Source organism: Ylistrum balloti, unplaced genomic scaffold (assembly GCF_031769215.1).
Source record: "Ylistrum balloti isolate Yb309-2 unplaced genomic scaffold, AGI_CSIRO_Ybal_v1 Utg369668, whole genome shotgun sequence".
Taxonomy (NCBI): Eukaryota; Metazoa; Mollusca; class Bivalvia; order Pectinida; family Pectinidae; genus Ylistrum; species Ylistrum balloti.
Window position 1 is genome coordinate 2810408 of NW_026781915.1, and position 24344 is coordinate 2834751.

At 34.7% G+C, this 24344-nt stretch overlaps 1 protein-coding gene across 3 annotated transcripts in view; it reads right to left on the reverse strand.

Annotated features, from left to right (window-relative positions):
- Positions 1-24184, reverse strand: part of LOC132560779 (CAP-Gly domain-containing linker protein 4-like) — a 35188-nt gene extending 11004 nt beyond the window's left edge. The window contains exons 1-8 of one of the 3 annotated variants that reach the window (XM_060225457.1): positions 24121-24184; positions 8097-8382; positions 7596-7851; positions 7196-7339; positions 5984-6183; positions 5304-5439; positions 4980-5123; positions 3767-3796 (exon numbers count right to left, since the gene is read on the reverse strand). In XM_060225457.1, the coding sequence (XP_060081440.1) occupies positions 3767-3796; positions 4980-5123; positions 5304-5439; positions 5984-6183; positions 7196-7339; positions 7596-7851; positions 8097-8381 (1195 nt within the window). In that variant the 5' untranslated portion in view covers position 8382; positions 24121-24184. Of the gene's footprint in view, positions 1-3766; positions 3797-4979; positions 5124-5303; positions 5440-5983; positions 6184-7195; positions 7340-7595; positions 7852-8096; positions 8383-11577; positions 11643-24120 lie in introns of those variants that run through there. The other 2 variants (XM_060225465.1, XM_060225472.1) reach the window with 2 other exon arrangements.
- Between the last annotated feature and the right edge of the window lie 160 nt (positions 24185-24344).

The following is a 24344-nucleotide window of genomic DNA, read 5'->3' on the forward strand; positions in this document are numbered from 1 at the left end:
TCATAAAACATGTTTCGTACTCCCTCAGTGACCGCCATTCTCAGCCGGAGTGAATAGCGGAAAGACCGGCGATTTTCCTTGCTGGCTTTCTCGTAACGTCTTGATAATTCGTCAAGTTGTCTGTTTAGTGCAATGATTTCATCACATGCACGTTTGAACGATCGTTCGGCCTCCATAAGTTTGGTAGGAGCTGTGGACAGCAGAGAACTCATCTTGTCGCCTTCGTTGTTGATAGCAGTGTGATGTTTACCGCGCTTTATCTCGTTTGTCTTTACCGCTCTTTCCGGTCACGTGACCTATCATGTGACCACAATCCACTTTTTGACCAATGAGAGGCCCCGCCCGGGGTAATCTTGCTATCCTTGTGTATTCTAACCTGTCAACTGTTTACATATCCTAACTTCTTGTGCATAATATAATACACAGGGAACGTGAGGTGGAAATTGGACGATCCTTCTTGCAGAAAGTAAAAATCAATCTTATCTATACTTCATCTGAACAACAGAAAATTAACATCAATCTGTTGAGAGAGAGTTCTAGGTCTCTAATGTTAATCAATATTAAAACGTAGCCAAGGATGTACTGGAAGTACGACACTGATCAATCTAAAAATTGACTTCTGTCATTGCATAATTGAAATAAAAATTGTTATGGTTTGATTAGTGTTTGTTGTAATTAATTTGGAAAAAGGAGTAAAAAATCCAAATTATTGACTCTAACATTTAAGGGCTTTTCATATGGCCATTGAATTCATGAACTTTTTAAATTAAATAAACACTTGATGAAGCGATATATCTTAGTAAATTTATATGAAACAAAAGTCTTTATTTTCAAACTAAAACTTTATAAAATCATTGTATTTATCTTCCCCACTTTTGAACCAATGAACATACTGTGCTTCATAATATAAGTAACTTGTATCATACCTGCTGCTTTTACACCTGCCATGCATGGAGGTGTTTACTACCAACTACCAGCAGGCTACCTAGGTAAGCCACAGGTAATGATTTTCTTACCCCAGTAAATTATAGGTAACTGTCAATGTCTTTTCAACTTGTCACCAATTTAGTCACAGTCTTTATTTAATCAATCAATATATGCAAAATGCCCAAGACCATTGACCAGACCACATTGTGATACACTACATTGGCATTGATAGAGAACTGTTTTAACCAGAAATTAAGAGGGAAAAGAATACGCCACGCAAAATATTTTATAGTGGAAATAATTTTTTCTGGAAATTGTTTCAAGAATTCATTGACAAGAAGGTATCTCTCTCTTGATTAAATTTATTTGATATTACCAAATATTTTATAGATAGAAGAGAAAACATTATCCGTCATGCAGATGTGAATTGTCTTGATATATAATTGATTCATGTTTAAACACTTGGATACTTTCAACAGATATGTTTATATGCCTGGACACCGTCTACATGTACATGATGATGTCCTCTATATACATCTGGATACTGGACACTTGTACAGGATGATGTCATGTTTATACAACTGAACACCATCCACAGGTATTGGACGATGTCATGTTTATACAACTGAACATAATCCACAGGTATTGGATGATGTCATGTTTATACAACTGAACATAATCCACAGGTATTGGATGATGTCATGTTTATACAACTGAACACCATCCACAGGTATTGGATTATGTCATGTTTATACAACTGTATAGGATGATGTCATGTTTATACAACTGAACACCATCCACAGGTATTGGATTATGTCATGTTTATACAACTGTATAGGATGATGTCATGTTTATACAACTGAACACCATCCACAGGTATTGGATGATGTCATGTTTATACAACTGTATAGGATGATGTCATGTTTATACAACTGAACACCATCCACAGGTATTGGATGATGTCATGTTTATACAACTGAGCACCATCCACAGGTATTGGATTATGTCACACTTATACAACTGTATAGGATGATGTCATGTTTATACAACTGAACACCATCCACAGGTATTGGATGATGTCATGTTTATACAACTGAGCACCATCCACAGGTATTGGATTATGTCACACTTATACAACTGTATAGGATGATGTCATGTTTATACAACTGAACACCATCCACAGGTATTGGATTATGTCACACTTATACAACTGTATAGGATGATGTCATGTTTATACAACTGAACACCATCCACAGGTATTGGATGATGTCATGTTTATACAACTGAACATAATCCACAGGTATTGGATGATGTCATGTTTATACAACTGAACACCATCCACAGGTATTGGATGATGTCATGTTGATACAACTAAACACCATCCACAGGTATTGGATTATGTCATGTTTATACAACTGTATAGGATGATGTCATGTTTATACAACTGAACATAATCCACAGGTAACAGATGATGTCATGTTTATATACATGGACAATATCCACAGGTACAGGATTATGTCATGTTGTATACCAGAGTATTGTCCATAGGTACAGGATAAGGTTAAGAGAAGACCTTCCAGTTAGGTCACAATGAACCCTACTCTTTGAAGTATTTAATGGTAAGGCCCACTTAACCATAGCCTAGATATGGATCATTTAATGGTGGTATTTCAGTTATATGTCATATTCCAGGAACATTATTACGGCATCCAACTTGGTCCATTTTCCTGACTTGTGTACCATAAGTATTATCTTGTCTTACAAAGAGAATATCCAAAATAAGAACTAATTCATTGACTTTATAATGTAATTGCCTAGAAACTCATCAAGGCATATTATTTCTCTTAATCTTTCTTTTCAACCACTGCAACAACAAAAAATACTTCACTATTTTCATGCTAAAATTACAGATGCTTGTGGTACCCTAAAATATTAGTCTGGACTAGAATAAGTCTACTTTAAAACAAATTGGTCAATGACTCATTACAAAACATGTGTTCTCAGGGCTAATGAGGTTTAAAAATCAGGTTTGCATTGAAATCTACGTGAAAAGGGGTAGGGCAAACAATTCAAGCACCTTCAGGGATACAAGCAAAGCACACAAATATTCATCAGTATAGTATATACATTTCATTTCCTTTTTAAACCCATTAACATCTAGAAAATATAGGAGCTTTATATTATTTTTATTATTTTTCACATTTCATTGGTAAGACAAGAAAAAATAGATAGGAAGGAAAGATTTTGTTGTCATTTTCTAGCTAATAATTTTATTTCATAATGCTAAAAGATATTGCTTTTATCATAATGATCTTTCTCTTATGTACAATCTCCTACAGCTTACCAACACTATAGATTTACAGCAGCTTACATATAGCACATGTAAAAATATAATCAGTAAATGACGTGATTGGGATCTATCTTTCATTATTTTCATCAGAGTTATGCCCCTTCTTTCACTTTTAATTTAAACATATCCAGGGTAGTTGTTCACCAACACTTAAATTGGATTGTTATGTTTTGTCTTTGTACATTTACTCTCATTCATTTTCTTAACAAATATGTGATACTTTATTATCATGTAGCATCTTGAAGTAGTAAAACAACCTAGACTTAAACTTATACTTCAGCATTTTTTTTATTTGTTTATTGTTTTTCCTTATTTCATCTGTTTTTGTTTATAAGGGAGTACTATGGGGATATCATTATGCTAGTTATTCATTCTAACATCGAAGGTCAACATTGAAAACACCACTGGGACAGGATATAACAGAAGGCAACATTCTTCCTTTTTTTAACAGGAATTCATCAACATGGCATTCAAACTCAAATTACTCACCTGTACCATAAAGGGAGAGTGGTTTTATACCTGATTTATACAGTAATACATATTTAATGACAGATGTTAGCAAACATAGTCAAGTGAATGCATTTGCTTATTTGTATTACATTGAACATATAGATATCTGTACTTGATCAGTTTACTTTACATGCAATCATCTTAACAGTGTTTCAAAACACTGATCTGTGTTGATTGAATAATTGGTCAGCATATACTGACTCACTGACCTGTATTTACTGACAAGTTGACCTGTACTTACTGACCAGTTGACTAGTATTTACTGACTAACTGACCTGTATCTACTGACCAGTTGACTAGTATTTACTGACCCACTGACCTGTATCTACTGACCTGTTGACCTTTATCTACTGATCAGTTGACTAGTATATACTGTCCCACTGACCACAATCTACTTACCCACTGGTCAGTATTTACTGACCCACTGACCTGTATATACTGACCAGTTGACTAGTATTAACTGACCCACTGACCTGTATCTACTGACCAGTTGCCTAGTTTTACTGACCCACTGACCTGTATCTACTGACCAGTTGACTAGTATTTACTGACCCACTGACCTGTATCTACTGACCAGTTGACTAGTATTTACTGACCTGTATTTACTGACCAGTTGACTAGTATTTACTGACCCACTGACCTGTATCTACTGACCAGTTGACTAGTATTTACTGACCCACTGACCACAATCTACTTACCCAGTGGCCAGTATTTACTGACCCACTGGAAGTATCTACTGTATATATTGAGCCACCAACCAGTATCTTCTTACGCATTTACATTTATAAACTGACCCAATGACCAGTAACTGGCCAATATCAGCTGACCTGTAGATACTGACCTAATGAGTAGTATTTTCTGACCTAGAACTTGTATCTACTGACCCACTGACCTGTATTTACTGAACTACTTACCACTTACCAATAGATCTAAACCAGTCTGTGACCTGGATCTATTAACCTGGACCTACTGACCTCTGTCCTTGACACATAACCCCTTGCCTATACTTACTCTGAACTTGAGCTGCATTCCTTTAGATTTAGGTCTATTTTTTTAGTAAAACTTGAAGCCCTTAACATACCAATCAGTACTAACTCTGATCCTCAAATACCTTGGTCTGTCATGCACTAAACTAATTTCACTTAAATCTTGATCTTTTGTTTAATATGAACTTTGACTTTGCTTTACAGACCTGTGTCCACTCTGGCCTTGACATTGGAAACATTGACTGCTGCAGCTTTCTGCTGAGTTTTGTTAGGAGACATGGTAGCTGAAGGTGAGCGAGGGAGTGGTACTGTTCCTTGTTTAGCAATCTTACTAACTGGAGCAAAGATACCTAAAAAACAAACAATATGAAATTAACCTCCACACAACAAGCAGTGATTGTTTTAATTCGTAATTCTATCTAATCAATGACTTGATGTGTAAAAAATTTGTACCTACACATAATATATATAAATTTTTTTCAATTATCTAAAATTTGGCTCACCAAATTCTGTAAATAATAATGACCTACCATGGTTATTTGCACACTGAAAGTAGGAAATTCCACCAACACTGCCGTCATTTTTACCTCCGGGCTCATCTAATTCTATCCCAGCCCACAGACCTCCAGCAAACTCTGCTGGTCCACAGTATTTCAAGGTCCCAGTCTGGTGACAAAGAAAAAAGCCTTACAATGCCACTGGTTTGCTTAAATACAAAATAATCTTCCCAAAAGAACTGAAATCAAGCTCCATTTTCAGAAATGATGACCTTACACAAGAATGACAAAAGTCATGCAAGGGTATATGCGTATTCTACATACAATCCCGATCCCTAGCTTATCATGAGCGTCATTACATTCATGTTACTATGACAACAGACTAGGATCTCCTTTCCGACAGTTCTTTTAAATTAACCATGTAAACTATTGTGAACTGTGAGAAGAACTGATCAAAGTGTAAAATACTCAATTTTAGTGAGTACATTGTACTAGATTTGTGTGACAACCAGAAAACAATGTGAATTATTCATACAGTGAATATAACATAAGTTTCAAAACTTCAACATTTTTCATTTTTCTTAGAATAACAATTGATTAACCACTTAAATGAACTTTGATCATGTGAAACGAAAGGCTGAAAAAAAAATTCCATTATTGGCTTAAACAAAGTATGAGAATTTTTGTTAAATTTTATTTAATTGGAACCTCACCTTGACCCCTCCTACAACGACCTTGTCTCCCAGTGTGATCCCAAGAGCCTGCAGGGTGACCTTGGACTGGACAAGGTCATAGTTAGGGGGAGGAACCTTTATTGCTGGCTGACAGGATTCTTGTAGAGTCTTCTTGAGCTTGACCACCAATTTTGCCATTTCTGGATCGGAATCTAAATTGGTTGGATCTGGAATGCATTCTGAAAAGTCGAATAAAATATTTGTTTTTTCAAAATTTTGAACAACAAAAGCCATTTCACTTAATATTTTCTTTGAGGTCACAATTTTTCTTCTGGACTTTAAATTAAAAATCTTAGGATGCCAGCAAAACTTAATATGATAACTCGCATAAAAATTAATGTTCATTGTCTTTTCGGGAAAGATGTTGTGTCCATGTCAAATATGCACATTCAGGAGAACAACCTGCTATGTTATGGTGAAATGTGAGTTCTGTTCTGGGAACATGTATAATGTCATGTATGTGACACAAATCATGCTGCGAATCATGATGAATCTTGAATGGTCATGTTAACTCCTGAGAACTCTTAGGAAGACATTTACATATGAACAAATCAAAGTGGAAATAGTAGAATGTAGAAATTTTCAAGAGCATGGTAATTCATGGTGATAGTAGAAAACTGCAATGTCCAGTCTGGTTGTACAATGAACGTGACAAAGCTTGTCAGCTTGAGAGAGATTTGGTTTTATGTTGCTAAATGTCCTATCAACCACTGTTTGATTTAAATTTGGTGGAACATACTAACGTTGTAGATAATAATATTTGAGCCACATCAACTCACAATGCAACAGCACTTATTTCCCTATATTATCATGTAAGGACATAATCTAATTGCAACAGAATGTTGTAAGAGTTTTGTGCAATTGTTCTGGAACAGATTCTGTGGTTTTCAGCTCCATTCACCCATGACCAACCATGTCTGGGCTGGTTGGATAAGAATGGCTAAGAGTGTGGCCCAGAGCTTGTATATGTAACTAGAGCTTACATGATTCTACTGCGAGTCTTTAGTGCAAACTAATATGTTAATGACTAAATGGTAAAATATCATGAATGGATCACCAAATTGATATTAGATTGTTTTCCATTTTTTATGGAAAAAAAAAAAATTTTAAGCCCAACATTTAACCCTGACAAAGCTTTATGCTTTTAGACAACATTATTAATTTCAATTGTTTTGCAAAAGTATTTTATACCTATTGGACCACGGCCCATGTCATCCTTCATCATAGGATTAGCACCATTCTGGAGTAATACTTTAACAGCTTCGTATGCCAGATTGGACGCAGCAATATGTAAGGAACTGCCATGGTCAAACTCTGAACACGTACTGTCTATATCTGTGGAGAACAAACAGGGTACAATTGTATGTGTTAGAAACTACCATCCACTTTAATGAACTTTATAAAACGAGATAGCAAATATTTTATACAACACATGGACGCCTGATGGAAAGCTTTCGTAGATTTTGTAAACAAAAAGGAGAGAACCTAACACTAGCAGTTAACATAAAGAGACCGCATCTAAAGTTGTAGTGTTATTTATAAGGTCAGTACCGGTAAAGGTGGTGTATTTGTTTCAAAAGAAAGATATTACCTAAAGCTTTTGTAGTTTTGAGCAGGACTTTTATCACAGGTACAACATCAAAGTAGGCTGCATAATGGAGGGCAGTCATATTGGTCCAACGACACCGAATATTGACATCTGCTCCCTTAGAGATTAGCATGGTAACCACTCCTGCAGCTACCTCTGGGTCACCAATCCCTGCAGCACCAGATTTACTGGCATACTGCAACAGTGTCATATCTGTTAAACCATCACGGTCGTTGATGTGGGCATTTCGTTTTAAAATCTGTAAAATTGAAACAAAATAAGTCACACAATGAATACATATTATGAGGTCATGTAAGACACATTTTGACAAGACAGATTTTGATAATTATATTAACTTATTTAGAGTTATACAGAATTTTCAAACTGAAAAATGGTCAGATTAATTTTTCTTTTGGCAGTATTTGAACATTGGAACTGTTTATGTAGATAAAAATTAAGGTTAATACAAGCCTGAATTAATTTATTTTTCTTTACTTTTCATACCTCATTGATGAGAAGTTCTAAATTCTGTTGTGTCTGTGGGGTCCATTGTCGGAGGACGGCAAATATTTCAGGGACGGTTGTGTTTGGATTGACGAGGATATCATGACAACCAGGACATCCGGGGTCAAAGAATGATAGTTCAAGCTTCTGACAGCTGTCACAGACTGGGGGGTCTACACAAGGGTGAATCATGGGCTTGTCTCGGTCAGGGTGGTACCCGTTATTGTTGAGATGGAGATTGATGTCCTTCCCTTTCTCCTCTTCTTCTTCAGCCTCAAGCGTCATCCTGAAACACATTAGTACACCATGAGAACTTTTGAATCATGTTTAGTGATCTAAAACAATGTCACCCTGGTAAAGAAATTACCATATGTAATGATTTGTAATTTCTGGCCAATATGACACAATTTTTTCAAACACCATATAAGTCAATATAGCCCAGTTTTAAGACACAGCTTGGAAATGTGAGATTGTTGAACTGCAAGTTAAGTAAGCACAACATTCAGTATGGATGGTATATTATCGTACATGTTAAATCTTCCTATAATATTTTCTTCAATTTTGATGATGTAGCAAATTTCATCAACAGACAAAATTAAGAAAAGTTCCAGTACATATCAAGTATCTCCATGCTGCTATGATAACTAACTCTGTTATTGGTCTGGGACTTTCTAGTAGGTCAGTTATAACTCGGACACCAATGTGACGTGATACGCCAATAAACTGCTACTTACAAACTGTAAAAGGAAACCACATCACAATTAACACATCACACCAGTCAGCTGTAGGTTAGTAAGTTACTTTTAAGTTTAATCACAAGTTATAGGCTTAGTTTCCTTATCACCAGCCTTATCACAGTAGCTATTTATGTGGATTGTGTCATTCTGCACCTGCATGGACAACTTGGACACGTTTGTAAACTGATGGTGGACTGCTTCAAAGTGTTAAAGAGCGTCTGGTCGGGAAACTTATCCACACAGTGGAGAAATAAATTTAGTCAAATCACAACTTTCAGCAATAGATGAAATAAAATAACAATGTTACAGGGAATATCAATCTAGAATTTGAGAAATTTGAAAAAAAAATATCCGAGTTATTTTCATTGTTTACAAAACAATCATTAATGCTTTTAGAATACAACGTCAATGCTCTTGAATTTAATTACAATATGTTATGATGTTCGGTAAGGAAATATATTTTACAAGCAACTGAGATAAGATTCAAGGCTTTCTTTTGTACATGGTCATCGTATACCATAATTTAAGTTTTTTTTGTCTTTTTTAATGGAAAAAGAAATATAATCTATAACAGTTTTACTGAAGGTATCACTGTGATGTTTGATTTAGCCCAGGTGTCACTGTAGAGTTGAACAGGTATCACTTGTAAAGTAGGGTTGGACAGGTGTCACTGTGATACTTAGTATCCCCCAGGTGTCACTGTAAAGTTGGACAGGTATCAGTCATGTAAGGTTTGACTGGTATCCGGCATTCTCAATATATTAACTTGTCCTAATATTAATCTATGTATTGCTAAAACATAATTCAAAAGAATTAAATAACACACTGCTTTTGCCAACAAATGACTTTTTTACTTCTGACAACTAAGAGTCACTGTGAAGCTAGATGGAACAGGAGTCACTGTGAAGCTGGGATTTGATTGAAGTCACCATTGAATTGGATAGGACAGTAGTTACAGCAAAGCTGAATGGGACAGAAGTCACTGTGAAGATGGGTGGCACTGGAGACACTTTGAAACTGAGTTTAGATAGAAGTTACTGTTGATGTGGTTGGAGCCAGTCTGAACCTGGGTAGGACAGGAGTCACTGTGAAGGTGGTTGGGACTGGAGTTAATGTGAATCTGGATGGGGCGGGGATCACAGTTAAGCTGGGGGATACAGTGGTCACTGTAAATCTGGGTTGGACTGGAGTCACTATAAATCTGGGTGACAAAAATGACACTGTGAAGCTAGGTGGGTCATGAGTGACTGTGAGGCTGAGTGACACAAATGTCACTGTGACTTTGGGTTGGTCTGGGGTCACTGTGAACCTGGGTGACACAAATGTCAGTGTGACTTTGGGTTGGACTGGGGTCACTGTGAAGCTGGGTGACACAAATGTCACTGTGACTGTGGGTTGAACTGGGGTCACTGTGAAGCTGGGTGACACAAATGTTAGTGTGACTGTGGGTTGGACTGGAGTCACTGTGAAGCTGGGTGACACAAATGTCACTGTGGGTTGGACTGGAGTCACTGAAGCTGGGTGACACAACTGTCACTGTGGGTGGGACTGAAGTCACTGTGAAACTGGATGGGTCAGGAGTAACTGTGAAGATGGGTGGTAGGGTGGGACTGGAGTTAATGTGAATCTGGATGGGAATGAAATCACAGTTAAGCTGGGGGACACAGTGGTCACTGTAAATCTGGGTTGGACTGGAGTCACTATAAGCATTGGATGATGGATAGGAGAGGTGTCACCCTACACATGGAAACTGATAAAATAAATAGTTCCTAAAAGCAAAGTTTAACCATTAACTATATCTCTGATTAAGCGAAAGACAGTTTGGCCAAGAAAGTTATTAGACAACACAATCAGAATCGGTGAGTGTCTTGGACTCCTGAAGATAAATAACTGTACGAGACAGAAGAGAGTGACACATCACTAGGTACAGTTTAGGGATCATGAAGTGGGAAGTTCCAGATCTGCTAGATCTGTAGTCTGTCACTGTAGTCTGCCTGAGATGATAATATTGGTCCTGATTTAGTAGCCACAGCTTATCCTTTTATCATCCTGGTATATCTTACAATTATCAAGTCTTTCTGATTTAAATAAAGTAGGATTTAAGTGCCTTTTCAACATCCTGTTTTACTTATAAACCTGGTTAAAATGTGATATTTACCTATACCAATTTAATGGTCAGCTTAATATACACCAAAATGATCAAGATTATAACCTATCAGCTTTATCTTGTGAAAGGAAATTCCTGTTCTAAATCCTCTACCAGAGAATGAATGTTTTTGCTGGAAATAAAGCTATGTAATTTGATTTAATTTTCAGATTAAACAATTTAGTGTTGTTTTTCATCAAATTTGAGAATACATCTTAAATAATATCAGAATTGAGGTGAAGATACAGCCCCGTACTGCATATCATGGTTGATTTCTGTATACTTGTCTACAGTTTGTATGATATGACCACGCAATACATGTTCCCAGTACATATGTACATATACCTATATTAAGATTTCATATATGAAACTAAAGTAAACCTAATATCAACTAAGTAATGACACTTTCTCAATATTACTTCACCCATCGGTCTCTGGCCCTCGACTGTTATCACAAACTCTCAACACTGATCCATTGAGCTCACCCATCACAGTCGGAGGCTAATGGTGATTCAATGTAGTCCTTTATCTTATTGAAAAGTATTTCAGCTATAACAAAACCAGTTAATCATTAAAAAGTCTCTTCAAAACTTCTTACCTCAAAATTCCCAGATTCCTTGCTGTTGTGTCATATCTATAATTCTTGGTACAGTTTACACACACACTCAGCCGATCCTACTGCACCCACAAGTCCACACTCACAAGTAAATATGCTATTGAACAGACTCGTTTCGCTCAGCATGGTATACTTATGATTGTCAATGTTTGACTCATTCAGTCAAGTATTGAACATCTAACAAACAGTTCAATATCTCATATATCATTGAGTATTTTTAGCTGCTAAGTGGGTTTACTGTATAACATTACATCCTATAAACATTATGCATCATTTTGATAAAAAAACTTTGGAAACAAATTTTAAAAAGTCAAACTGACGTGCCAATTTTTCGTTCATGCAGATATATCTCATATATTTTGTCTAATCAAGATGACATTGCTACTGCAGACACGTGGTCATGTTTCTTGCTACTCAGAACCGACTGTGAATGTTATGTGTGTGACAATATCTCTACTTAAAGTCGCCAGTGTTTAAGGCTACTGCAGATGGAGTGATTCATGTAACATGTGTAGTCAAGCACCGAAATATCGAGGTATAATGGGCCTGTATCTACACATATAATTTATATCATTATATAAAGATCTATTTCTACAATAAAAGTGTTAATGATAGCATGGACTACATGTATAGGTGTAAAATATCATCCATAAAACATTTCTTATCTCTGAAGTCACAACGAATGTTTTGTAAACCCCTCTGCTGTAATTGGTCTGAAGACAGCTTTTTCTCTCATACATTTGAGTTATCTATAAACCTATCAAACATACCTGCATTTGCACTTAGAACACACAAGCATGTCACCATTGGCTTTTGCCTCACCAATGGTTTCCACTTCTTCAATAGTTTTTATTTCTCCATTAACTTTGAGTTCTCCGTTGGTTTTTATTTCTGCCTTGGAATTTGCTTTTCCGTTTTCTTGCACCTCAGCAAGAATTTTTTCCTTTTTCCCTCTGTTACCTTTCAGGTCAGTATTGGGGTTATCATTTTCAGATTTGATATTTTTCTCATATTCTGCCTTCTGTACCGCTTCTATTGACGGCAACTTAAGCTTACGTTTTTTATCAGCGGAATGCATGTTTCATATAATCCAGACAGGTTGGTTCCATAAAACAACTTCACGTGTAATCCTGTACAATACGAGAATCTCCAGAACAAACTGTAACGTTATAAACACCAGTGATATATGTGTAAAAGACAACCTACCACAATAGGTGTATCTATTGTAATGGAATGCAGGCTATTGTCTGGAAAACGCGTACAACCAATGTTTACAAATCCATCGCTGGAATCATTTTACACTTTGAATAACTTTTTCATGAATACGCAAAATATCCAAGTTACGAAGATTTAGAAATGAAGTACCCATAAGTATTACCACAGAAATCTTGGCCGGGAAAAAAAAGAATAAATCCCACACATGAAATATGCATAAGCTTAGTCAAACAAAGCAATGATTATGCAGGTACTAACAAAGATATATACCATACATATACCTATACACACAACCATGTTTGATTTAAATACCGGTGAACCTGCGTACCCAAATCAGTGGCCACTTCTCTGGTGGCATAAACAAGTAAATCTCAGTATTGTAACCCCTTATATCAGGCAATAGAGATTACCAACTTTAATTTATTGGGGGTTAGTGAATAATGTATTTATCAGTATAATGTGATCACATGCCGATCTCATTTAAATAATGAAACATATTTTACCCCTCCAGGTGATATTGACAATCTAAAACAGTGTGTTTTTCACAAGTACACATTAAAGTTTATCAGTCCATTATCAGACCGTCCTGATTGACAGACCAGAGAAAAATCTCCCTCTGTTGTTTACTGAATACATTGGAATAATTGAGTCAACAAAAACTGCACTGACAATGACTGATAAAGCATTCACCTACTCCAGACGTGTATTAGTTAGGGTGGAACTGTGATGGCTAAATTATTCACTTCTTTACAAATTCTATACAATGTCGAAGAGATGGAAAACACTTTCTTCTATTGTTTGCATTTTAATTTTATATGATTTCAAAAGACTGAAAAAGCCATAACTCCATTCCACATGTTCAAAGTTTTTGAACACAAATATCTAAAAAGATCCTGCTCCTTTACAACTCTCCTACTAGATCATACAGACCTCACCGCCATAACAACAGGAAACTACCCATTCAAAGCAAACACTTGAATGGCAGCCAAAATCTTAATGAAACCCTGTAATTAATTGATAGTTGAATTTGAAGTGATTGAGCAGACATGACTTTTTATGATAAAGAAAGTCTACGAGCCTCATTTTGAATTGATATTATCATGGATTTATGCTGGTGATTACAAAAGAACAAAATTAAAAGATTAGCATATTGATTTTCAAATTTGTTTAATCTGCTTCATAGGGAATTTAAACCCATGTCTTTCCCGAGTTTATATAACATAATCTTCTCAAAATACTGCTTGCTGGTAACCTGAAGTTGTTAAATCTCCACAGCGTCAATACACATATACTACTGTAATTAACTGTATGGACTGTTTTTAAAACCCCCTGTTATGACTCAAAATCAAATATTTACTTGTTAGGAAGTAAAACAATCATGAAAGGTTATGCTTTATAAATGTAACAGTCAAGTAAGTTTTGAAATATTTTTCTGACAATTTTTCATTTATTCTTATTCATTTTTTATAATTTATATCGTCCAGACAGACTTTGAACAATACTTGCTTAGATTAAGCTGCATAATAGTTTTATCAGATTAATGACATGGATTTTTATCACCTTTGAAATGGTTATAGGAGTGTAAAGGTCATTCAAATCCCCTAGCATTACTTATACTGTTAAACAAACAGCCAAACAAAATATTACATGTGTTTGTACTTCAGACCAAAAACATTTCATTCACAAAACAAGTACACCCACCCCTCCCCTCTTCCCCATCTCATGAGCAAAGTGTTGTTTATCACAGTTTCAGAGTCCAAATTTGATGAAACTAACTACAACATTATGAAGCATGTGAGAACGTATTTTTTTGATGTGTATAACATCTACATGACATATCCCATAATTCACTTGTCTAACACACTTTGGCGTAAAACAGTTATAATGTCAGACTAGCTAAATTTCAATATCAACACTTTACTTTTTCTATGTGATACTGTCATCCTTGATAAATTCAGTTAAATACATTTGTTTTAGTATCACTCTCTGACTTCATTATTTTTCTATCAAAATAGTTTTGCCTAATTGGCAGATATGGAACACTAAAAGAATGATTCAAAAGAGGGCACAAAGAATATTTAACAAAAAGGAATCACAAGAACAATGACCTAGAATCCTAAGAGGTTGATAATTTTCTTTATAAAGACGGTATAGAAACAGTAACATGTTCAGAAATGAGTTCACTAGTCTATTTAAGTGAGGGGAAGATAGGGGAAGGAAACAGACATTTGTCATTAAAAAAACCGTAGCCAACTTTGTAAAATAGGAGGACATGAATAAAACTAGTAAAAGAGGTGTGGAGCTGACCCAGATACCAAACTATAATTCTATATGGCCTTATCAGAAAGACAGTCTGTCCCATTGTTCAACTCTGGAAGTCTACGGTGAAGTAGTGAGCTAAATCTTAAGCTTATACAAAAGGTGTATACAGTCAGAATGTGATTAATTTAGCTGGATTAGCTGATAAATAAAGACAATCTACTAACATTTACAACAGCAGGTGCTTGGAAGTGAACAACCAGGTTCTAACTTCAGGTAACATGTGGTGATATTGATTTTATATCTTACATGTAAATTAAGTTTCATTGTCAGAAAGTTTATTTATATTCTGTGACCTACATTAACCCATTTCATTCACACAAGAAAACATCTCTCAGTTTTGATATATATATGAATTCATTGAATGTATTGTTCACTCGACAAAGACTTTAATCACTTTACACTCAATGTGGAATAGACATGACTTTGATCAAAATTATCATGGGTACATATAGCCAGCATTGAATCTGTTGACAGGACTGAAAATTCTTCAGTTATAACCCATTTACCTTTGAATTCATCAAATATTTCAAAAAATCTGTTTGCTCTTGTTAAGCACATATTTAGCATTCGTTATATTTTTATTTCATTTCACAGCTGAAAACACAAATCATAAGACTGGATCAAATTAATGTAAAACTAGCACTGTTACACAGGAAAATCAACAGGTAGTTCATACAAGCTAGCTACTGGCTCCAGATCCTTGCCATTATGAATATTGCCCGACTCTCTCTCTGCAACCCTTGAACACAAAATATTATGGTTTGGAGCAGGGAATTTAATACTTTCAACATCTGTATCACATTATAGAAGTTATTTTTGCGCGCAAAAAATGATATTAATTTTGATAAAATCTCATTATTTGTTCAGAATGATTAAAATTAATGTTCCTTGTAACCTAGATGTTGGCAATAAAGAGTTGTGTGTGGAGTTTTGTATTGAGACATATTGTAGTGATGCCGAAGCACTAAAGGTCTCTCTAAGGTTGTTCATCTTGCCAAGCTCCCCTCCCCCCTCCCTTCTTGTAACTAGAGAGTCCTGCATTGCCTTATGTGGTTCATCTCCATCTCAAGAAGATGATCAACTGCCCATCGGTGACTCAACTCTAACCTCCCATTATTGGCTTAACTCCACACACCATCTCTGCCCTTCCTTCGTCAATTCCTAATCCATGCTAAGCCTTGGCTAGTCAGATCACTAATCTCTACCATCATCCACACGTTCACAGTTGTCCTTCATTAAGTGGGGAACTATTACAAACAGGTACCAGGTGCACAACAATCCTATCAACTTTTGTGAAAATTGTAGAAATCACATCATGATTAGTCTCAGATTGTGAAAATTGTCTAAAACACATCATAATTAGTCTCAGATACAAAGATAGGTTGGACACTTATTTTAAGTTAAAACATTTGTTTATAACGCCAACTTGACTTGCACCGCTCAGATGAGCTTACAAATCTAGGTTACAACCTGTTGAGAGTTCATACCCTAGAAGAGGATTGTTTATGTACACGGTAGACAATGTGTGTTATCAAATTCTTACCTAAAAAATGATACCTTATGTGATTGTGATAAACTTTTAAAACCACCTTCCTTTCCCTTAAACTCACATTTCTCATCATATTTAATGGCAGTATTTTAACGACATTATTTATATTGTCCATCAATCTATAAAGAATTGCTTATCACACATATTTCCATATGTACAGTACATTTTAAACATTTCAATACATGACATTTTTTATAACACAAAACTAGAGCAATTTTCATCATTTCTAAACAAATACAAACAAGTTAGAGATCACAGACCTTATTACCTTTGATATCTGTAACAAGTGTATAATAAAGTTAAACAAAGGGGTGAGATGTACACCTGGATTATCCTGATGCATCAGAATCTAATGATGATCTTAGAATATTTTCATGCTTTAGGTCATGATAACGGATCAAGACAGTCCCATCATTGAATATAGTTATTGATATATAGGCCTTGCACCTATAGCATAAAAATGAGGTATGCAAAATGTCCTGACAATCCTAAAATTGATAGAAATAGCATAACTATACTCTTGGCTCCCTTACAGTTTGTTTAATTCATTAACATGAGGACAGTGACAATGCAGAATTTTTAAAATATAAACTTCAAACCTGAACTGATTTGTCTAATTTGATTACAACATCTTTCACTAAATGTTTCTGATTGGTCTGTATAGATCTACATCTGGACAATTTTTTTCTGACTGGTAACAGTGTATTTGATTGGTCTGCATTAATTGCAAATTCTGTAACAGTGCATTTGATTGGTCTGCATTAATTGCTGAATCTCTCTAAAAGGGCTTCTGAATCTGCTAGCTAAATATCATGGCTGCCACAGAGAACATTACATCTCCCACAGGTGATCATGTGTTGCTTTAGAGATAGTATCATATGACACCAATATTAATATCAAAAGTTGATTGAACTTGATTTCTTCAATAATGTCCTGAAGGCTTTGTTAGCAGATAATTATGGATGAGCTCTTTGTCAGCGGGCCATCTTTCCCATGAATGATAACATGTGACTTAAGGTTTTTATCCTAAAACAAGACAATATAAACGCACATGTAAATTTATTAGCATTAAGAGAGTCCACTACAAGTAGACAATTCAGCTTTTGTTTCTACAATCACTTATCAGGAAATGGGACAGTATGTGCACACATAGGAACACGTTATATCTTTAAGCATTAAGCCATCACTTCCTCACCAGACTGAAACCCAATAGCCTCTTGAGTGAAATCGAGAAGCTAAACCAGGATACTAGAACTGCATTGTTTTTGTAACAACAAAATGATCAAAACCAAGCTGAAATACAGTAAGATCTTATCTTATTATAAATCATGACATATTAAATATATTCCAATAAACTGCAATGAAAAGCCTGGTATTGCTAGCACAGGATTATTTTTTCATATTTTCTTCGGAAAATCTTGTAGATTTGTGCAATTTACTCATTAATGTCCCTAGTTAGCCTGTTTAATGCCTTGATATCTGAATGAGCTCAATATAAGAACAGCTTCGTCTTTAAGCAGCAATATTTCCATGCCTAGTAATTATCCCATCCATGTCTATTTCAAGTCAGTAGCTGACAAACGCTTTTTAAAAATCCTTAAAGAAGATCAACCCTCATTTGTCAAAAATTTTGTGTTAATCCAAGGGTTTATTACAAGTATGGTACATATAATAATAGCATTATACTCAAGTTGACAAGAATTGGCAAATGGCTGCATCGGGATAAATGCTTAATCTACGATCTTAAATAAAATGATAAACAGATAACAGAAACATAAATAGAAGTACTAGTAGATAAACAGAACATTTTAAAATCTGGAATACATCCTAACCAGTCTAAACAGAACAGTGTAAATCTGAAATACATCATAACCTGTCTAAACAGAACAATGTAAATCTGGAATACATCCTAACCTGTCTAAACAGAACAGTGTAAATCTGGAATACATCATAACCTGTCTAAACAGAACAATCTAAATCTGGAATACATCATAACCTGTCTAAACAGAACATTGTAAATCTGGAATACATCCTAACCTGTCTAAACAGAACAGTGTAAATCTGGAATACATCATAACCTGTCTAAACAGAACAGTGTAAATCTGGAATACATCCTAACCTGTCTAAACAGAACAATCTAAATCTGGAATACATCATAACCTGTCTAAACAGAACAGTGTAAATCTGGAATACATCCTAACCTGTCTAAACAGAACAGTGTAAATCTGGAATACATCATAACCTGTCTAAACAGAACAGTGTAAATCTGGAATACATCCTAACCTGTCTAAACAGAACAATCTAAATCTGGAATACATCATAACCTGTCTAAACAGAACAGTGTAAATCTGGAATACATCCTAACCTGTCTAAACAGAACAGTGTAAATCTGGAATACATCATAACCTGTCTAAACAGAACAGTGTAAATCTGGAATACATCCTAACCTGTCTAAACAGAACAATCTAAATCTGGAATACATCATAACCTGTCTAAACAGAACAGTGTAAATCTGGAATACATCATAACCTGTCTAAACAGAACAATCTAAATCTGGAATACATCATAACCTGTCTAAACAGAACAATCTAAATCTGGAACATATCATAACCTGTCTAAACAGAACAGTGTAAATCTGGAATACATCATAACCTGTCTAAACAGAACATTGTAAATCTGGAATACATCATAACCTGTCTAAACAGAACAGTGTAAATTTGGAATACATCATAACCTGTCTAAACAGACCAATCTAAATCTGGAACACATCATAACCTGTCTAAACAGAACAGTGTAAATCTGGAATACAACATAACCTGTCTAAACAGAACATTGTAAATCTGGAATACATCATAACCTGTCTAAACAGAACATTGTAAATCTGGAATACATCATAACCTGTCTAAACAGAACAGTGTAAATCTGGAATACATCATAACCTGTCTAAACAGAACAATCTAAATCTGGAACATATCATAACCTGTCTAAACAGAACAGTGTAAATCTGGAATACATCATAACCTGTCTAAACAGAACATTGTAAATCTGGAATACATCATAACCTGTCTAAGCAGAACATTGTAAATCTGGAATACATCATAACCTGTCTAAACAGAACATTGTAAATCTGGAACACATCATAACCTGTCTAAACAGAACATTGTAAATCTAGCATACATCATAACCTGTCTAAACAGAACACTTTAAATCTGGAACACATCATAACCTATCTAAGCAGAACATTGTAAATCTGGAATACATCATAACCTGTCTAAACAGAACATTGTAAATCTGGAACACATCATAACCTGTCTAAACAGAACATTGTAAATCTAGCATACATCATAACCTGTCTAAACAGAACACTCTAAATCTGGAACACATCATAACCTATCTAAGCAGAACATTGTAAATCTGGAATACATCATATCTTGTCTAAACAGAACATTTTAAATCTGGAATACATCATAACCTGTTTAAACAGAACATTTCAAAACATCAAACACATAATAACCTGTCTATACAGAACATTTAAAAACTTGGACTACTTTATAACCTCTCTTAACTTGATTCTCTGCTATCTTGAAGACACCATAACATTTTTTATAATTTTTACAATGAAAAAATTGTTCACGAAAACTGATCCATATCTGTAGTGCTTTTACTTCTTCTGGAATCGAAATCTGACAGTTTTAAAACTTTTAGCATTATAAACATTAGATCACAAGCCAAATTCTTCAAGTTTTCTTTCAGTTGCATATTTTTATTAAAACCACTGATATTTTACAACGGGCTGTAAGTCAGTTAGATAACTATAAAGTTACATCTATCCTAACTTTATCCTGCTAAAGAAATATACAAGTCAAAGTAACACACTTCAAACTTGATTGTAGGCCGTGATGTAGCCAATATTCACCTTAGAACTGAATCAAGTGAAATATTGGTCAAATGACAGCTATGATTTTTTACTGCTGATCTGCAGGAAAATTATCTTCTCAGGTTGTTTAAATGTCATCCATAATATGTCTCTATCTGCAGAAATTGGCAACACAGATAAGTGTGACTCATGTGACTTCTTTAAATATTAAGAATGCTGTAACTAGATCATAGCCAGATATATCAAAGAGTATCAACTGATAAATTGGAAGCTCTTCACATACCTCATTGTAAACTTATATAAATATTGACAGTGCAGAAATGTAAGATATATTTATAATTCATTTATCATGTCAATGAATTATATTAAATGTAGACAATACATCATCATCTTCGTCATCATCATCATCACCTTTCTTTTCTGCAAATAATATAATACTTTTTTTACAAATTTCTTATACATGTCAATATCTGGTGTTGAACACATTGAACATAAATTGCTAAGACAAATTCATTTTAGTCAAATTCACCAAGAATTTTACATACAAAAATAAAATCACTTACACATTGGCATCTAAAACCATATTATATCATACTGAGAATACAAACCATTTCTTTCTAAACTTTAACACAAATTACACTTTCACACTCCATTCCTACCTTGATTCCCTCTTGCAAGCAACCGTTACTTCACTACAGTTGACCGTAAATGGACAGAACAGTCTAGTAAAATTCATTACTTGTCCACACGCTAGACAAGCACTCTGTGATACCTGCTTACTAAGCTATACATACAATATTCCTTTAGATGCGTGCCTCTGCTTATCGTTGCTGACTTTGTGTGTATTGATTTTTATTTATCATGATGCTTTTCACGTTTTTGATTCAATCTATAATGTTAAGTAACGGAGCCCTAATCAATAGAGTTCTATATCAGCTTCTTCCAAAAGAGAAACCATAAAAGGAAACATGCTAACGTGAAAAAGAGGCAGAAAACTCATCAAACATAGCCCTAGGCATGATTTTGTAATGCCTACTAATTCTTGTATTATCTGTAAAATACGCACAATGAATAACTGTAACAGGCACGTGATGCTTCTGGGAAAATTTTAGTCCCGACTAGCCAATAAAACTAGGGGAAATAGAATGACTATTCTTCAAGATCTATAACCAACAGTCACATATGTACATCCTTACCAGGAAAACAAGATGGACGTCATTATCAGAATCATATTTACATTGTAAAGATATGCCAGTATTGCCATTATATAAGTTTGTATGCAAGAGATTTTTGCCACAACGTTTATGCCCCCAAATTGGTCAGGTGCCCTGAAATTGTATTTGTCAAACATACCCAGAAACTTGTTACTGATATGAAAAAATTTTTCTACCATTTTCTTCATTTTGAATGGACACTTCACAAATAATCCCAGAGGGATCTTGGCACCCACCATTGTCTGATCTTCATCTGCCCTTTAAAAATCGGAACTTTTCCTTTCTTTCTTATTTGTTCTCAATTAAATTAATTTTTTTCTCACAAAATAGCAATAATAATCTTCAACTGTCAAATGAAAAATGGTCACTTGTCAGTATTTTGCTTTTCTGATGGTTCCAAAATCAAAAGGGCAAAAAATTGAGACAAATCAATCTTGTACTTCTCAACAAATAGCCATGCAAATAATCAATGACAAAATCCCAAGATGGCCACCTGTTGGCCATTTTGTATCCCAAATCAGACTGAAAGTTAAATGCGTACAATTAGGGAGAGAGCAGAACCTGCATATGAAACTTATGACAATTCCATCAAGTACTTCCTAAGAAATAGTGGTAATAAATTTTCATTGCCAACTGAAGATGGCTGTCTGTCAATCCTTTTATTTCAATGGTAAGGCGAAAATCGAAAGTCCACAACAAGGGACTAAGGGGAACTTATATATCAAATGTGAGAAAGATTCATCAAGTGTTTCTAAAGAAATGGTGATAACAAACTTTGAGAGTCATAATTCAGGTGGCCAATTTTGAGCCATTTTGTTTTTCTGATCAATCCCAAAATCAAAAGGGTACAACTTGGGACAAAAGAGAACCTACTAAAGGATGAGGATGATCCATCGAGTCCTACTCCATAAATAAGGATAATACTGCCAAAGTACAAGTCGGCCATGTTGTTCTTCAGATCAATCCAAAAATGATACAATGCACAACTAGGGACCAAGGGATCCCTACATATGAAATTTGAAAAGATTCAACTAGGACCTCACTATAAATAGAAAACTATCACATGTACTATTGAAATCCAAGATGGCCACCAGTTGATCAAGTTGATTTTTTAATTAGTCAGAAAATGGAACAATGCACAAATAGGGACCAAGGGGAATCTAAATATGAAATTTGAATCATCTTTCACTTTTCCAGAAATATAGATAACAAGGACTGTTTAAGGACAGAAAGAGAGAAAATGGATGACACACTCAGATGCAGGTCTATTTAAATAATGCACCATGTGATGAAAGTGGGCTGAAAATATGTAAAATATCAATTACATTAAAATTAGATTTGTAATTTCACTTCTCTATAATGCAGCACTCCAAGAACAAAATTACAATTCTAATTAGATTGGTAAAATAAAAAAAAAACTCAATATGAACATTTGCTCAACGACAATATTGATTATTAGAAGTTACAACCAAAAAAATAAACTACAGTACAAATGTGAATTTAGTGAATTTCACAGCTGATCACAAATTTTTTAACTTTTCGGTAGTAATCAAAGAGTTATCTGTAGTAAGTCATTTTCACTGGCTGCTGGCTACTTCTGAAAGCCTTCTAAAAACAAATTTAGGAAGATTGAAACTTGTGATATTTTTTGCTACAGCATCATACAAGCAAAAGATGTCTATTACAGAGGTTTGTTTTGCATATTCAAAGGATCAATATCTAGCAGAATTTTGAGTACAACTTTATTCATAGAATTATTTTTATCATACACATTAACACAGGTAGTCATGATAAGCACTCCATTTCAATATCAAATGTAAAAGCTTCATAGCTTTTGCACATGAGAAAGTAGGGCATCAATGTTCATGCATTGAAAATAACAGCCTGAAAAAAACTTTGATGAGAGGAAATGCAAACTAGTCACTCACATTGCCGAGAAAATTTCACTTCCTTGATGCATATTTGCATCTTTGTTTCTAATATTCAATAGGTATTTGTCATATATCAAATATCACCAACTGTTTACACATTTCATCAGATTAAGGCCTGAGACAGCATATGTACAATATTGGCTAAGAGTTTCAAAATAATCACAATGATTTGATAATACGTAGAGATTTACCTTCAGATAATTTTTATTTAAATAGTCATTTGATCATGCTATTACATGCGAATTAACTAGGTGATCAATAGAAAAATATCAGTTGAGGTACAATTAATGGAAACTTATGGAGTTGTAAAGTAAGTCATTTTTTTGTTATATTATATGGTAACTGTTATTCAACGTCATTTCAAAAGCAATACTAAAAATAAACTAAAGCCTTTACTAGTAAAAAAAAATCACCTACCACAGTTCTATCCAGTGTTAAAAACACTTTCTTTAAGATCTCCTGATGACGGACAAACATTATGCACAACTTTCAGTAACAAAAAATATATGGATGCTTGATTACAATGTTATGATGCTGTATGTACTAGTGTATTACCGGTAAATAGATTTTATATGTGGTGTAAACCAAATGTAGAGTGCCCGACATATAGACGTGAACGTAGGAAGGAAGTGATTTCGTTT